This window comes from Oenanthe melanoleuca, chromosome 10 (genome assembly GCF_029582105.1).
Source record: "Oenanthe melanoleuca isolate GR-GAL-2019-014 chromosome 10, OMel1.0, whole genome shotgun sequence".
Lineage (NCBI taxonomy): Eukaryota > Metazoa > Chordata > Aves > Passeriformes > Muscicapidae > Oenanthe > Oenanthe melanoleuca.
Window position 1 is genome coordinate 7,648,854 of NC_079344.1, and position 18,474 is coordinate 7,667,327.

Sequence of the window (18,474 nt, forward strand, 5' to 3'; positions counted from 1 at the left end):
AAATACACCTCATGATCTCTAATGGCTACAGCACACTCTTCTCCACAGTATGTAACAGATCCACGTTTCACATATCCGTCAGAGAGGCACTAAGCAGACTACGAATCCACCAAACTGCAGAAGAGATTTGAAAGCACAGAGATAAGCATGTGAGTACAAAAGAGAGGAGGAATTTTTTAAGGACAGAAAAATACTGACCCAAACCAGAGCACAGAAACACTAACTAGCATGTGAAGCAATTCTATCCCTGCAGCACAAAATATACGTTTTTAGAAAGAAGATTCTTGGAGATTTAAAGCATAAACCATGTACATAGCTCCCTCTGATGACCATTGGACACGATACAATGCAAGTCTCCTTTTACTTTTGTTCGTGCATTCAACTGACAGCTGACTGGTTAAATTCTAATTGCTTCCAAGTGAGGTCAGCAAAGGTATTTATCGAAAAGGACTGAACAGGCTCAACACACACATGCACGCGCACGCATAAGCACATACACACCATCTCTCCAGCCTGTTGATTTATGGAAACAATTATAATTCTGGTGGAGTCTTTCTGAGCTGAGAAAGTTTGCAGCTACAGTAGAGTGTCTCATGTTGCAAAAAGGAGACAAGAGAAATGGAGTACTTGGGTATCCAGCTCTTATCAACAGGAACAAGTAAGTTATCTGTCCTTTACATGATCATTCAACAGTTTCTAACAGCTAATAACTTATCGTTATTTCTGTATGCTAGATGCTAATAAAAAGAATTAAGAAAACTATTTCTACTAATAATCTGAAAAGGATAGGAATAAAAGCACAGGGCTAAAACCATGAGGTCTGTTTTGAAACCTGAATTAGAGAAAAGTTATATGATAGATTGTGCTAATAGTAAATATATAGGCATGAAGTAATCAGGAGAATTTTATCATGCATGAGAGTTGAAATAAATCAATAGGAGGTTTTAGAAAGGAATTAAAACTGAAGAGAGAACTGTGTTTACAATCAATGTAAATGTCTGGTTATGTAAAAACTTGTATGAGATATATCTATCATATATGCATTAGTATATTTTTAAAAATGAGCTCAGCATGTCATGCATTTCTGTGTAGTACTTTTCATTAGCATAATGTATCCTTGCACATTTGTAACAATTGAGTATAACGACTTACACATGCACCTTTTCTCACAGATCTTTTACTTTCAGTGCAAGCAGCAAATTCAAGTAGTAAAGAAGGTCACAACAACAAAGGTTTTTATAACTTGTGTCTTTAAAGGATATTCTGACTGAAGAGATATTTTAAGAAGCTCTTCTATTTCGCCATTAACTATTAAGGAATAACGATCAGAATTCTAGAAGAGGGAGCAATCTCACTTAAATGAATCTGTAACTCGTAAAGACAGAAGGCAGGTCGGTGACCTAAGAGCAACAGTCTACTTGAGATTTAATTTTCATTATGTTGTTCATGAACACCCAGAACACTGCACTATAATGCACAAATGGATACTGACATGGATCCTGCCAATTTTGCTCTACAGATCATACTTTTACATTATCTTTCTAATGGGCACTATATCTTTAGCTTGCAATGACATGACTCCAGAGCAAATGGCTACAAATGTGAACTGTTCCAGCCCTGAGAGACACACCAGAAGCTATGATTATATGGAAGGGGGGGATGTAAGAGTGAGAAGACTTTTCTGTCGAACTCAGTGGTATATGAGGATTGATAAGCGAGGCAAAGTGAAAGGGACAAGAGAAGCAAACAACAACTACAGTAAGTAATATTTTTGCTTTTCCTAAGTTTTTAGAAATTTACAGATCATTTTTTCCTATTCCTCGATTTACCATAATTCCAAAAGAGTTTTGTGCTGTGTACTGACCATTGTGTAAAACAAGTTTTCCAATTAATCGTACGGCAGGACATTTGCTATTGATTTTGAAATGCGTCATTTTAAATACTACATTGTAGATCTGCTAATGTATTAGTTACAGCTGGGAACTATTATCAAACAGAGAGCCTATTCTAACAAGTGAACTAAGCTTGTATGTACGAAAATATACAACCACCAACTCTCCTCATAAAATAGTCCTGAAATATTAAACCACCTTTATATAGTGCACAAACTACCTAAAAGTTTAGTGTGTTTGAGTTAACAATTAAAACACAGCAATACTAGAAAGTTCAATGGAAAGAATTATGTAAACTCTCTTGCAAAATCTTTTAGATAGTTTGCCAAGCCAGGGACAAAATCCATTATAGTTTCTGCAGTTCATTATTACAATGATCATGATACTGAAAAATTATTCTCCCCCCCCTTTCTTCCAAAACCATGACTCATCTAGAGAGAATGGACATACAATATTTTATGAAGTTCTGTATCAAATACAAATTCTGAACTGGAAAAAGAATTGTTGTACTAACATGTATTTTCCACACAAATACCCATATAATCTTTGATTTATATTTGAAGACATCAATTTTTACAGTCACTATTTTTGCCACTTTGTCTTTTGTGTTGTTACAAATGTATTGCTTATTTAGAGAAACATGACATCTCCTTGAAAAGACTACTTTATTAAGATGCAACAGGAAAATACATAGGAGTATACTGCACATTTCAAAACAAAATTACAATGAAAAGGGGCCAGGGACATGCTGGTCTAGTGTTTAGAGACAAATAAAAGAACAAATATATTTCCAAGAATACTGTGTAAAAAAAGTTTTAATTTGTTGTATTATAATAGCGTGCTTTTTATAACAGCAGCAGCCAAAGAATCCATAAATCAAACTTCAAGAACTGTTAGTGTGTTTGAGGCTTCAGCTGAAGCTGAGTGCTTGTTTTCTATCAGAGCAGCACTTTGGCATTGTGGGCTTCATCATTTATTTCTTTATTTCATGACTACATTAAGTGCTTGGCAACTTGTGTGGCTAAAACTGCATTGACTAATGTTACTGTTTCTTTTAAAATTTGTTTCCATATGTCTCCTTTCTTCCTACACTATTACATAGTGAATAACCATATTCCTCTGAAAGACAACACATGGCCAGCAGCCAACTAAATTATTTGGTCCATATTCAAGAAGACTCCCTTTGAGTTTCAGGAGGGCATTGCTACAATAGAGGTCCACAGGACTAGTTTTGAAGTGAAAAAATGTTACTGACTGTTGAAACTAATTCTTCTGAATTAATGCAGATAAGTGAATATTCACAGCACCCAATTTTTTTTTGTTGTTATTACTTACAAACATATTATTACAGCATCTAGAGCTGAGTAATTAATTATACAGAGTTGCTTTCTTAGTTCCATGATGCTCAAGTAAAACTTTGTTAGCAATTTAGCATTATTTCAAATCCAAGCAGAGGCTCTCAGTTCTCTGAAGGATCCCATTTGCTTAAGCACATTAATGACACCTTTAAACATTCTGTAGTGAGCCCATTAGAGAACACCACATGGTGCTCTTATGCCAATGATGTAGTCTCTTGCAGTTGTCTGAACACTTCATGATAATTTAGTGATGATAACTATCACAAATTACAGAAAGGCAAACTTGAGTCACCAAACCCTTACATTTATATTGCAGAGGGGGAAAAAAAAACAACAACCCCAATCTTTTTTCTGGTAAATGCAATGAGTATGAGGAGAAAAACAAAATGAATTTGTAATGGTTATCTGGTAACTGATGTGAACTGTGATGAACCATCTTTAAATTGGCTGAAGTATGTAGGAAGTTTCTACCATCTTAAGTCTAATACTCTAATTTATCTATTGTATCCTAAGGAATAACTCCCAAATATTTTTGTTGGACCAGCAGAATAGGCAAATATAGACAAAGAGGACTAGAAAAATGCAAGCACTGATAATCTAGATTTTCTGAGAAACTAAAGAAATTAGTATTGTAGCACTATTATAGGAACACTTTTTGTCACACCCTTTGTTCACCAAAAGGTGTAAATAGCCTTTCTGAAGATGTCCTTATGGCTCTCTACTAAAAATCAATAACCATAAAGAAAATAATATTATATGAGGGGACAAAAAGCAAAACAAACAAAAAACCCAGAAAAAATAATGCCCACCTGGACTAGTACACCTTCCCTAAGGAAAAAAAAAAACAAACCCAAAAACCAAAAAACCATTAGAAGTTTAAACAGGCTATTTTTATCCAGGTTCTCTGAAAAGCATATTTTTAAAACCATACAGATGAAAAGGATGTATTTATGTGTGTGTTCAAACATTCCTGTTCCATGATTTCCAGTCCTGAAAGATAGTAAAAGGTAAATCAAATCTGTTTCTTAGGATGGAATGCCAGAACTGCTGCAGTCAAACTAATCAATGGACATGAAAAGTGTTGCTCCAAGAGGTTTCTTCTCATTTTATCCTAATTTTCCACTTACATAATAAATAAAATAAATTCTTTTCCCTCTTGAATTCACTAACCTGCGTTACTGAAATAAAATAAGAAAAAAACCCATATTTTTACCTAAAATAACTTAGCTTCATAAAGGAAGCTGCCCTGACAGTTTTGTCGATAAAATCAACTATTTCTTTTCAGCCCATGAGGTGTGAAGCATGAATATTGTGAAGAACAATCTTCACATTGAGAAATGTCTGTAGAAAGATAACTTCATCACAGCTTGGGCAAGTGCCAAAATTCATAGAGGTTCTCTTAACAACTGGGACTATAAGAATGCCAAGATGTTGAAGAATTAGGGTCTTTGTATCTCAAACTTCTCAATTATAAAAAAAAAATATATATACATGCACATACTATGAAAGTAACAGCACAAATAGTGAAAGTTTCAAAATTTCTCAGGTTTTTAGTTAACAGTCGCTGTATTAAATGTGTGTGGATTCAAATTTCATGACATAACTTAATGCTGAACCAAATCCTCACTAACCAATCGTAAATAATCTGTATTTATCATTCAATTGCTTCAAAAAACATTAGAATTTAATTGCTTAGTTAAAGAAAAATGTGTGGGCTGTCCTAGTGCAAGCAAATTGCCAAATCCTGTTTACAACACTGCTGACCTTGTTAGGTACCCAAAGAATATGGTTCTGTGCACATTTCAGTAAGCAGTAGAGCCTTCTGGTGGATATAAAGGTGATAACTCAAGAGTGAACTAATCAAATCAGAGGACAGTGATCTCCTCTAAGCAGGGGAAATCACTTTGCACCTGACAGCCTTGCTTTCAATCTGAAAACTAAATGACAGAGTGAGAACTGAGAGTCACCCACTGAAAAACTAAAGCAAGAATTAGGCAGCATCCAAGAGGTTAGGTCACCCAGAAAAATCTGTCATTATTCATAAAAAAATTTCTCTTTGACAAAAACTTACCATAACTTGCCAAATCCTGAACCTTTTTAGCAAAAAAATAAATTCTGCATCTTGTTCAAGGAAAAGAATCTAAGTGGGCACACAAAACACACTTTTTGAATTCATGATGGTAAAACGTGGGACTGACTGAACAAATCTTGGAGATAACAAGGTGATTTGCTAGCTCCTAATCTTTGATAGAAAAAAAAAAAATCACTCCTTATCACTGTTTACTCCTTCCTTCATTTCAGTTTGTGTTTCAGAATTTTGCCTGATTTACTTAATTTTGTTCAGAAAAAAGGCAGCAAAAATCAGAGGTTGTTTTGACTCTATCCAAGAGGATTTTTAACTATGACTGGATGATGCTTTAGGACTTTCCATGCTCTGTTGCCTTTGGAATCTCATTTTAAAGACTTCAAAGGGTCTCTTAGTTACCAGAAAAGCCTTCCCGGAACCTGAATCCTAAGATGTCTGATCCTATCATATTCCATGTGCGCTCTAAATCCAGAAAGTGCCTATTTCCTCTTTTTTTCAGTGAGTAAAGCCAAAAAAAAAAAAAAAAAAAAAAAAAAAAAAAAAAAAAAAATTAGAGAAAGTAGTTTAGTGAGATCTTGACATAAAATGGTTGAAATCTTGATTACCATTTTATCTTGGAAAACTACTTATATTTTGACCAAAATCTAACACGTTTTCAGCAATATTAAATGAATTTCAACTCAGTTTTGCTCAAATACAAAAATACACTTTATACACATCTTAGTGTTTAAATATTCCAACTTGTTTAGAAATCAGAATTACTTCCACTAGCATTTTATATATGCTTCTTAGCATAAAACAAACATCTATATGCTGTATAAAGTATAATATATGTATAATTTTATTTCTGTTGCTTAAATACATATTACATAGAGAGTCAAGAAGATTCAGCTTCTGAAAAATCAGGTATTTCAAGGCAGGTATTGATGGACTAGATTAAGTTAAGGATTATGTGTGTTCTAGACAGACAAAGTCTGTCTCTGCAACTGTATTCTTGGTTTTTCAAGAGGTTGTTGGTTCAACCAACACTTTGGTGCCAGAAGAGGACAAACCCTCACTAATACGAAAGTAGTTTTGCTTCTCATTAGTACTCTGCTAATCTTTTCAATTATAACAGAAAGATCTAATTCAAATGGAAATATATGCATATCCTCTCAAAACCTAGCCCACAGCAGCAAGGATGGCATTCTCTCCCACAATTAATCAATTAATCTCTCCCAGTAATTAATCAAACCTAATATATCAGATTCCCCTGATGCCTCTGCAGTTCTTTATGGTGCACTGGGGGTACCCTCAAGTGTCAGCCGGCAGAGAGATCTATTCCTGTCCCTCAGCCTACACCTTACCACAAATCTCAGGTTTTCACCCTCAACTGCTGATGAAGACAGGTTTTAGCAAAGCTGCAGATAACAGAAGCAGCTGAGTTGTACCTGTCTTACAGCTTCTATTGACTTTTTCGGTGAGTGTAGCCTTTGGGGAGGTGAGAAGAAAGCAGGGTGTGAAGCCCTGAACAACTGCAGCAAGATTCTTCAGTCTCACATATCAACATCCAGATCACTGCTCAACTGATGCGGTATAAGAGGGGTGCCACAAACACAATTAAAACTGTTTACAACTTCTCAATTCACCTCCTGAATCTTCATCACCTTGTCTATTCTAAGGCATTTGCCAGCTGAAAAATATGTGTAAAGCCAGACAGTAGCAGTTTACACTCACTTTCTTCTCATTCTCATGAACAAAAATGATTGCTTAAGCTCTGTGGGGGAAAACTCAAACCTCTGGGCTCAGGCCCAGGCAGCAGCTCCACAAGTTAACATACACCAGCAGGGCTACGCCTGCATGGGGGAGCTTCAAAACTGAGCTAACATCAGTCTGAGCAGTGAAAAAATCTGAGTCTACACACATGGTACTGATTCCTTCAACCTTGATACACTCTCGTAGTTCAGCTGTGACTTGGCAGTTTTTCTGAATCTCTCAATACTGAAATTTATCAGAAATGAGAAATAATGCATTTTTTTAGAATGATCAATCAAATTTAGCAGCCAATTGCAGAAGTAGTTACAGGATATATATAAAGATAAATTGCAGCTCCTTTTCCCCCACAGCTTTCCCCCCCACATTGTTTACAATTTCTGAATCTTCAAAAAATTCAGTGTTGTATCATTAAGTATATTATTGCTCCATCATGAAGAAAATGTGGCCCTGACCTGAGACTCAAGAGACCTGAGGCTAATCCAAACTTCTAAGCAATTTGCTTACAGATTTTGGGAAAATTCTTCAACCTCTTTGTGCCTCTATGAAAAAGAATTACTCACCTCTCTTTAAAGAGCTTTAAAAAGTATTAGTGAAAAAACTTCCAAACCACAAAAGAATTGTGTGTTAATATTACAAATACTAAATAATCTGGTAATAGAACATTAATTGACTAATAGAAAATTAACTAGAAGTCCTGAAGTCAGTAGCTAGACAGAAAAACACAGAGCTCAAATGAATCTTAAAGAAGCAATTTCCATACAGGCAAATAGAATTTGGTATCAAATTCAATTCCTTATACAGTCAGTCTTGTAAAACAAAGCCTAAACCCAGATATTCCCCTTCACAGCTTCCAACTTTCTGTACTGTTTGAGTATCTGAAAGTGATTGTTTCAGATTTCTAGGATCCTGGAATACAAAACAGTTGGCTTTCCTCTCTATCTTCCTTAAAGCCTAGGAAGACCAAGACATCCTAAACCATATAATTACACTGTTCCACACTACAAGACCTATCAACTAGCAGTATATTTTGGAACACATTTCTCATCAAAACAGATTAAGTCTATGCAAATGTAGGCTGTTACCCTTCATGGGTGGCACACTGCTTTCATTGCATAATTGACTGCCTATGACTATATTTGGCAACTGCATTTCAATTGTCTTGTTTGACCTTTGACATTATTTTTAATTCTGGATATGAAAGAAGAATCAAGTTAGCCTTCTGGTGTATGCAATTTAGAAACATTATTAAAAAAAAGTTAATAGTGAAAATTTTTATGGCAGTAACATAATAGAGGTCAACAATCATAGCACTGAATTGTCACACTTTAAAACTTTCATAACACATGACATCATTTACACAAATGAAAAAAAGTCTTTGTAACAATTGGCGTTGAAAAGTTAGAAGTGCATATTCAAGATGTGGCCCATAATTTCATGAAAACACACCAAAGAAGCAATAAAAATACCAATGAAATCAATAGGCTCTATTATTTTGCTTTTAAAACAAAGAAAAAAACCAGGATGAAGTTATGAAAGATACTCTGTTCAAAACACTGAAATCTTCCTTCTGCATCCTGTTTTTCAAAATTAAGCCCAGTCAGAGTACAGACAGATCAACTCAAAACTATAAATGAAAACAGCAAACATGACCATTCTATGGCATTAATAACCACAGCGACTTCAACAGGAATCAACACACAACATCATCTCCATTTCTTCAATAATGACACTTTTTGAATACCCCCATAACTTGGGGAATTTTATTTTTTTTAAGGCGGTTCCTAGCACTCGTACTTCCATTTTTGGTAAGCTTGCTTCCTTTTAAATGTGTCAACAGACACTGGGAGGTGCTATAGACTATAAAAAGAAGGTGATCAGACTTGTCCTTGGCTATTTTGATACTTTGGAATGTTAACATTTGTCTAACTAGAATATGACGTATTCAAAAATTTTTGTATCTTTTCAAAGAAAAAATAGCCCAAACAAAATAGCCCCAACTGTTAAAAAGAAGCAAATTTTCCTTAATAACCTGTGCTAATTTTATATGTTTTATTATGACCTTTAAATGTCACATGGGATTTGATATTTCAATCAAAAGCAAATGTTTATAGAAAAAAATAACCAACCCAAAAAACTTTATGACTGTTAAACACAGAAATCTTTTTAGATGAACATGCATATTATCTAGAGGTGAAAAATATTAGAGGGAAAAAATAACCATAACCAACATCAGATTTGGAAGAGGTTCTATGTGAATCTGTGCTGCAGTCCCTGAGCTGCTCAGGTGAACTGATGCTATTGTTCAGTGGCTGTTTGTGTGCACAGCTGGAATGCAGTGGCAGGTGTGGAGTTTTACATGCCAGGTGTGTGGAAATGCTCACTGCAAGAGCTGCTGGCTTCTTGTATAACATATTCACAACATTATATGGTGATGATAGACTTGCCCTTTGAGTGGTCTACATGATCTCTAAGGGTGGTAATGTTCAGGAACTCTAGTTAGTCACTAAGCAGATGGATTTGGGAGAAAATGCTGATCTAGTCAAGGGAAGAAGGCAGCAAATAGTGTTTGTGTATCTCTTGTGAAAACAAGAGTTGTACTCCTTGATAGAAACTCTGAAGTAAACCAGAAAGGATAACTGAATCCTGGAGAGTGCAGTCAGTACTAACACAATAGGAAACTGCAACTTTCACCATCTTTCAAAGCAAGTTCAACTCCACTATGCTAATTTATTTCCTTTGGAATAGCCCAGGCAGCTTGGGGACTGCACATAATGTGCAAGATGATACGCAGAAATCCAAGTAGTTTTTGAATGCTTATTGGTGACACTTTACAAGGATTTAGGGAACTAACTATATAAATCCAGCACAGAGTGATTCAAATAATGCAACTTGCTTGAGAGAGCTGCCTTACAACAACAGCTGTAGGAAAGGCCAGCACAAGATCTCCCTCAGCAGCAGCCATTTAAATTTGCTTTTGGGAAAATGCACCTGAGAAGTCCTGAAGTCATCACAGCCATGTTGCTTCCCAATGCTACAGTAAAAAAACTGTCATACTACCTTTACATAAGGACAGGGACAAATATCTGGACTCAGAGGGAGATTCATCACAACTGAATTCCACACACAGCAGTAATGCCTCCATCAGTTCAGCACCATCTTAGCAATACCATACTTGAACATTGCACAAAAAGAATTCTCTGCTATGTACTAAGCACATCTCTGACCACATCTGAACCACAAGTGTGACAGAACTCACACAGCGCTCTGCCTACAAACATTGCTGCTAATCAAAAGTGAAATTGTATACAAGTACTTTCAAACTAATGGTGACAAAAAGCTATTCTTCCCATTTAAGTAAGTTCCACTCTTCTTCCAAGTTCCAAACTTCTTACATTATTTACTGAACATGGAGATTCTGTTCAGTATTTTCAGCAAAGACTAAAAACCAAAACCAAAACAAAATAAAAAGGTACGTAATTCCCAGGGCAAGCAAGTTCTTTAGAGCTCTAAAACACTGCATGCCCGTCAGGGAAAAAAAAAAGAAACTTCTCCATGCTCCTATTATGATCCCAAAAAGACAATCCATCCACTCAGGAAACAAAATACTACCTACCATACCAGGTAAGGGCCAACATAAGAGCTGTGGAGAAAACCCCAGCAGAAAACAGATGGAGAGCCTCCTCCCAGTAAGGAATCCTCCTCTCCTAACTGCTGGCCAACTACAAGGGCCTAGCTCTGCCCTCCTTCCTCCCATGAGTATGTAATCAGATACACAGGTGCTTTGAGCCTCTTGCTCTATTTTGCATCATGCCATCCCACCAGTGCTGCCACTGTTTCACAGAGATGAGCCATTCTCTCTAAGCATCTCTTCAGCAGCCAGGAAAGTTTTCTTATTGAGGCTGTGACAGCCAGTCTGGCATGTTCTTCTGTTGTAAGGTGTTCTTCACCTTACAACAATGCAACACCACATATTTGGGTGAATTTGTGTTGGACTTGTAGTGGATATTTATTAGTTCAAAGGAAATAAAATGTTACATCAATTTTGAGAGTAGTCTTAGAAGAGTCTGCTCAAATTATAAAGTAAATAGCAAGACTCCTAGGCCACTTATACTTGTCCCTTTAAATGCCTTTTAAGTTGAGCAATATAAATAACACAGTTACTAATAAAACCAAGTTTTTAGATTATTATACACCAATTTCAATAAGAATGTTTATATTAGCAAACTGTCGCTCAGCCTCCTTTACCAAATATCAAACAAATTACTTAGCATGCCTTCATTTCTGATTGCACCCTTATGTGACTTGGGAAATTCAGCCTATGTTACTGAAGAGAATCATCATGCAACCAAACTAAAGGAGAAAAAATTACCACATCTTTCTAGGAAACTATTACCACATATTTCACAGAAATCATGTGACGCAATTACACTGTGTCTTTTTCCTAATTACTAAAGATCAGACAAAGTATCGCATCACGGATGGAGAAGGATACAAAGAGGCTCTTTCAATCTCAGTTTATTTCAGGGCGATGGCGTGGCTAGAAAGAGGGCGAGTTTCTCCCCGCACCAGGTATTCAGGAGAAGGGAATGGGAGTGGCTTTGGCTAGCTGCCAATGGGATGAGGACACAGAGGGACTAGGATCAGCATGCCCGACCCCCGGTGGGTACAAGGACACAGGGGAAGGTCACAGGACCGGAAAGGAAGACATGAACTGGGGTTTGCAGGAAGGAAGTTACAGGGTATCCTGATACAATTTCCTATACCTCAAATACTGAATTACAACAATCATGTTCTGTGGATTTTTTAGCTAAGTAATCCAATGTTTTGAATTTGAATTCCTCTAATTAAGTCACATTATTCTAGGACACATTCTAATGAAAACTTCTGAAATGGCACTTTTATCCAGAGGGAATATTGGAAGCAAAACCAGTCTATACCAAAACCATAAAATTATCATTAGACCAAATGCAGAATTTTCAAATTATTCATAACATATAAGGCAAACCCTCCAATTCAGTTTGGTGATCAACACCCTAACTCTGATCCAGGCAGTTTTTAATAGAAATTGATGAGTAACAATGGCTATATCATTTAAACAGAAAATTATCTAGTAAAAAAAGATATATTATTATAATTATAGTGAGAAATTACTGGAGAATTATTCAGAACTGTTCAACATTTGAAATGGAATACACTTCTATGTTTGTCAAAAAAAGACCTTTTCTTCTTAGTTAGAAAAATATTCCATAAACACAAGTAGGTATCTGTTCACTGTCCTTTTCACATAGGATCTGAAGACAACCCAGAGACAGTTCTCTAAAAAGGCTGACAGCTACTCAGAGGACACTCCAAACTACCTTTAAAAAGGGCAATACTTAAGCCTAAATCCCACAGCATATATATGGTGCTTATATTTCTACATGACTTTAAGTAGTATCTGCAAAAATGTGCGAGTTGCCACTGTTATGCAACTGTGTGAGACAAAAATTACAGAATCCATGTTTTTTGACTTTGTCCTAGTCACTTGCAAGTGATAATCTTGCATACATATGATAAAGACACTTTTCTCCTGCTAGGGCTCAATTAAAATCACAATTGCCATTTTTTCCCTTTCTTCCTCTTCACATCACTGTTCACTGTTTTCTGAATGTGATATAACTTTTTTTAGGGCACCCTGATTAATCTATAAGAAAATTGAATAAATATTATAAAAATAATAAATACAATAAATACTAGTTTTGTACAAATTATTTCCCCAATAGACTACCCAGATTCCACAATTAGAATATAGGTGATCACCGCTTTTAAGGTGATGTAGCAAAACAAAGAATATTTCTGCCTGTATACAGCACTGTAAACATTGAAGATTTTGGATCTCAATTTATTGTATTGTCTTATTCATACTTCAACAATGCATTTCTGGGTGTTTTCAGCTGAATTAAGCTTAGCAGGGAGAATTGTTTGTTATAGTGCTCGTTTCCAGTTACTCTCTGACACCAGACCCATCACAGCAAGATGGTTCCTTTCTGTGTTTGCCTCTTAAGAGCTATCTGGCAGCTGCACCCAAACTAACCTGTCAGTGCATTCCTAAGAAGTCTATATCATCTCTTGTAATCATGCGTGCTGCAATCTACATCACAGGTGGTATTGTACAAAAAAGTCAGATTTGACGTCAGACCATGCCATATTTGTTTCATTAACATCAATTTCTATGTGAAAAAAAACAATTCCCTCTCTGTGTGCATGGTATTTGATTGAAATAAATTCTCAACAACCAACACAGAGATGTAATCAACATGAGAAAGTAATTGCCAAGAAGTACAGCATTAGCTCTTTTCCAACAAAAAGTCAAAATATGACTTTTCTATTCATACTGACTTAGGGATGAACTATGGAAAACTATCACTGATGGTCTAAATAGCTGCTGTTGAAAGTAAAGAATATTGCACAGCTGTGGAGGAGTTAAGTTACTGACTAGTGGAAAAGCTATCTAACCCTGTGATTCATTAGGAAAAGTTTGCTCAAGAGCTGAAAGACCCATATTAGGAAAGAGACAAATACATGCCATTTGTAAAAGTCTGGCTCTACTGAAATCAGTAAAAGTTTTGTTACTGATGCCTATCCACGGCTGAGGAGTTTATTTTAAAATACAGCAAATAATAACTATTGCTTCTGCAAATCCATGTGGTTTTACTTTAAGATACCATTTCATAACATTGATAATAAATACTGGGCATAAGGAAAAATGAAATTCCTGTTCCACTATTAATCTCTTCCTGACTTTCAAGTCAGAATGACTTCTCTGTCTTAACAATATCTATGTAAGAGTAATGATGCTATCGCTGTTTATTCTACTTAAAATATGGTCTGAAAACTACAGTACATCAGAATGTACTCAATTTAGGACATTCAACGTGTAAATAGTTAGCTATCACTTTTCAAATATATGTACATATTTATATTTATATATGAAAGATATTACTGGAAGTTTATTCTAGGTTTTTCTGACCTATATTAAAACCAAAGATTCACATTTCTATACTGACTAAAAACTGATAGCATTATTCATAGTGAATACATATTCAACAGTAGAAGTATAATTTTGTTTTGTAAGATTTTTTCCTACCGTAGAACATTTACATATGAATCAAGAACATATTGATACTCATGGGGGAATTAAAGTGGCACAAAAAGATGAAGTTAAGAGCGGCAGAATTACTTTGCTTCATTTTGTGCGGAAAAAAACAATCACATCTCAGTAAACTTGGGTAGTGTTTCCCCAGCTCTTTGCTGCAATACAGCTGAGATCACAAATATTTTATGCAAAGAAAAAAAAGGTTTCTTCACCACTTTAAGTGCTTGGAATAGCTGTAATTGTTTCAGTCAGAGCAAAAAGCATAGCAAATCCTTTACTAAGAACAGGTTTTCTTCATACATTTTAGAACATACCATTACAGGCACAGCCAAGCCCTCTTCTCTTTTAACTGTACACTCTTCAAGGCAGTTCAAAAATTTCCTCCTATGTTTCATGTTATGGAGTCACTATTCTTTTATGTTGCAAACACTAGGAGAGAATAGTACCATAAGGAGTAGAAATTATCATAAATACAATGCAGACTCAAAAAATACTGTCGAACTGAGTCTGCCAATCACAGAATTATACAAGCTTAATGCAAATCCACCACAAAATAAAAATATAAGAGCTGCAAACCCTTTATTTGCAAATGCAGCGTCTATTAACCAGTCCAGATTCTTATATTAAAACCCACTAACCATTACTTGAGTCGTCTAACTTTATAAACCTATGGAGGAAATCTCATTTTACTGTTTCCTTAAAATGAACATTTTATTCTTCCCTGCTCGAACAAGGTCCTTGTTCAAGTCCATTATTGAAATGCAAGTTTTCAAATACCTACTGCTCACAGAGAGCTGTTTCCCAGATTTTAAAGAGGTCCATACATTCTGCTACAGGTTGCTTATGTAGTACTTCTATGGAGTTCATCAAAATTTCATGACACCACTACATATAAGAACAAACTGTAGCAAAAGAAATTGAAAAGTGGAACATTCTCAAAGGCCCCTGACTGAAACTGTTCTCTAATGCTTGAGTGGTATGAAATCTGCCATTTGTTTCAAGGTCAAGAGAAAATATGTCTTTACACTTATGCCAATGCACTGCACTGTTGTCTATCAAACAGGTTGGTTGATTATTGTCAGAGATGGAAATTTGGAATTCTACCAATATAGCAATATGGATGCCAGAATGGATCTGAATTTAAGTTATTAAATCCTTTACCAGACTGGTCACAGATATCTTTATTACAAACAGTCACTGTATAGTGAGAGAGCAGTATCCATGTGCTTCAAGAGCTGAGAAAATGAAAATTAGGTACAAAAGAGCTCACATCCTTCCTTAGACAGCTCAGGGCCACAAGAAACTTTCCACAGTTAAATGGAAAGGTAAAGGTAAGGTAAAGGTAAAGAAAGTGAAGTGGGTTCTACTATATTTTACATACTCTCCTTTGGTTAATTGAGAAAATACTTTTTGTGAGGTTCTTGGTAAGAACGCAAAGGAGCAATGGGCAAGAAAACAAGGCAGCTTTCTAACTTCATAGTTGTCATTTTTATGTTCCCTCAATATATCTTTAGCTAATGTAAACTGATAATTTAATCAAAATAAATATAACTGCGCTGATTCACACATGTGGATATAAAAATTAGAAAAAAAGCAATAGGAAACTGGATTACGCACAACCAACAATATATTAAAAATGTGTTAAAGTTAATTAAAACATAAAGAAATATCACATAATTTGGCTAATCCTATGCTCCATTAATTGTTCAATACTTATTGCTTATTCCATTCCTTTTTTACAGTAGCTATGACTGATAACTACTTTTCATAATATAACATCATACTATTTTGTCACAACACACTGGAATGCAAGTTTTAGAGCTCTGGTTTCTACTTTCAGGGTACAACTGCCACTGAAAAGCGAGACCACTACTCCTATTTAATGCAAAAATAGCAAAGCACAGAAAGGCTTCTATTTCTAAAAAATAGAAAATGTTTACATTATTCTAGTTGAAATAATTTTCTCACTGACTTCCTGATATTATGCACATGGACAAAAGTAAGAGTGTGCATGGATACTTTTTCTCACCAGATTCAAGATGGTTAACACCTGATTTCTTCTACATCCTGGCATTTGCAGTCAAAACTGAAAAGAAGTCCAGATTTTCCAACTGCTCAATTGAGCTGAATTTTAAAAGGCAGATTAAAAATCACACAAATAAATACAGAACAAAAGAGAAGTTTGCCTGCAGCCCCCACAGTTTATTTGCTCTGGTAATGGCAACTAGTCCTGTAGCACAGGAACAATTTTCCCTGCTGATGCTGTTGTTCTCAGTTTTGCTATAGAATTGTACACTGAGATAACAACTAAAGATAACACCGGATGACAGTGACATTTACAGATATCTGGTCATGTAAACAGAGAGGTTCCAAAGTGCTGCCTGTGTGCAATGGCAAACTTTCTACTGACTTCCCTAAAATCAGGCTTCCAGTCAGGTTTAAATTTTAGACTGGTAAAAACAGTGTGTCATTAGAAGGAAATTAATTACTTTTGGCAAAACTAACACCAGGAATGACCTAAGCTATTTGAAAAAACAATGGGAGGATAAGCGATACACATTTTGATCCATATACTGAGCGAGACAGGAGAAACATCTGCTACAAAATCCTAATTTATTTATCAGAATTGAGTTAGATTATTAGATTGGTTTTGATTTTGAGGGGGTTTTAATTTTCTCATTCTATTAGTTTATAATATAGTCTCTGGTCTTATATAGATTTTGAAAGTTCAATTAAATCTTAATTATTTGTCAGCAGCAAACGAGAACAATTTGAGAGGCCTCTCAAATGGCCTCTCAAATATATGTCCAGTAGTGTTTTGAAGGCAGGAGTGAGCCAGCTGGTTTCTATCAATTCCCACTCTGAGAGGCAGCAAGGGGTTAGTAAGATTTTCTCAGCAGCTTCTTGCATTTTTACCTTGGAATTAATTACGTAGTGCCTGCTCATGCTCTTCTAAACACTGTAATTGATAAATTTAGATACCCAGCTTCAGCTGTTCCTGCACAAAATAACAGATATGATCTAGAAATGGAACTAAAATCTATTCACAGTTGGGTAGTACTTGCCCTACATTTTACATAACTACTGAGAGTGGGAGATGTCTCTCTTCAATATGGATTGCAGTGTTTATGACTGAAACCGGCTCTTAACTATGTGAAACCAAATTTTAGTGTCTAAAATTTCAAACCATTTAAAACTATTTGCTTCTATGCCATTGGCCCCTCAGCACATCCTCAAGCTCTGGAATGCTGCAGCCACCTTCTTTCGTATGCAACCACTTTCTGAATTTTACTTATTTTAAATTATTTTGGTTATTAGCTATTTCTGGACCATTTTCACCATTAAAACGTTTTGTACTATATATTTTAACTGATAACACATTGCAGAATGTTATTACCATCAATCTACAGGCATTTAATATTTGCTTTTAGTGATTTGTCTCAAGGATGTATAATTTTAAGTTACCCTCAAAGAACACATGAAGGCAGTTGTTAGATTCAGTTTGTTTCCAGAACATGGCCCTGCTCTTCCTCTTGTCAAGCCTGTTTCAGGAACCAGAAAAGCTGCCACAGGAACAGCTGGAGAGAGGACAATACACAGAACAAAACAGCAAGGTCTTGAACTCAGGGAATATTTCATATAACAAGAATAGATTCTACGCTGGATTTACTTTGTCCCATTTAGCTGAATAAATCCAGCACCCCTTGCCACGTTATATTTAGGCTGATTTTGTGACTGCCTGCAGCCAGTTTCATACAGGTGATATACAGGACATGCACCTGGATTTAATGTTCCTCAGAACACAATTCAGAGAATGAAATACTTGTATGTGGAAAAGGCACATTAACATGCACTCCTTTTCTCCTCAGAAAAACAGAAGAAAAAATGTTCCATAGAAATGACATGACTAATGCTGTGTCAACTGTGATCATAATTAAGGAAAGGGGAAAGAGCAAACACAGCTAATTACCAGATGAAAACACAAACTAGCATAGTAACAAACCTCTTTTAAAAAGACAAAGTAATCTATTTAAAGTCTTTTGCATTATGGAAGAATTTGAAAATCAGGAGGCTGTGGTCTTAGAGGGAATTTTCCAAGTTCAGGTAATCAAAATAGCTCTAGACACTGGGAAGTTTTGCACCTCTAGTTGGATATATCTTACTTTACTGTGAAAAGGTTAATAAGCAACATTTTACATTTACTTTTGGTATTTTTAGGCTACATTCTGAAAGTCTGCAGAGCCTGAA

The 18,474-nt window shown here is 35.5% G+C and overlaps 1 protein-coding gene across 4 annotated transcripts in view; it reads left to right on the top strand.

The window, feature by feature from the left end:
- Positions 1–335: 335 nt before the first annotated feature.
- FGF7 (fibroblast growth factor 7) overlaps positions 336–18,474 on the top strand; it is a 29,718-nt gene continuing 11,579 nt past the window's right edge. The window contains exons 1-2 of one of the 4 annotated variants that reach the window (XM_056500208.1): positions 336–658; positions 1,564–1,758. In XM_056500208.1, coding sequence (XP_056356183.1) covers positions 619–658; positions 1,564–1,758 — 235 coding nt within the window. In that variant the 5' untranslated portion in view covers positions 336–618. Of the gene's footprint in view, positions 659–1,174; positions 1,759–18,474 lie in introns of those variants that run through there. The other 3 variants (XM_056500204.1, XM_056500207.1, XM_056500206.1) reach the window with 3 other exon arrangements.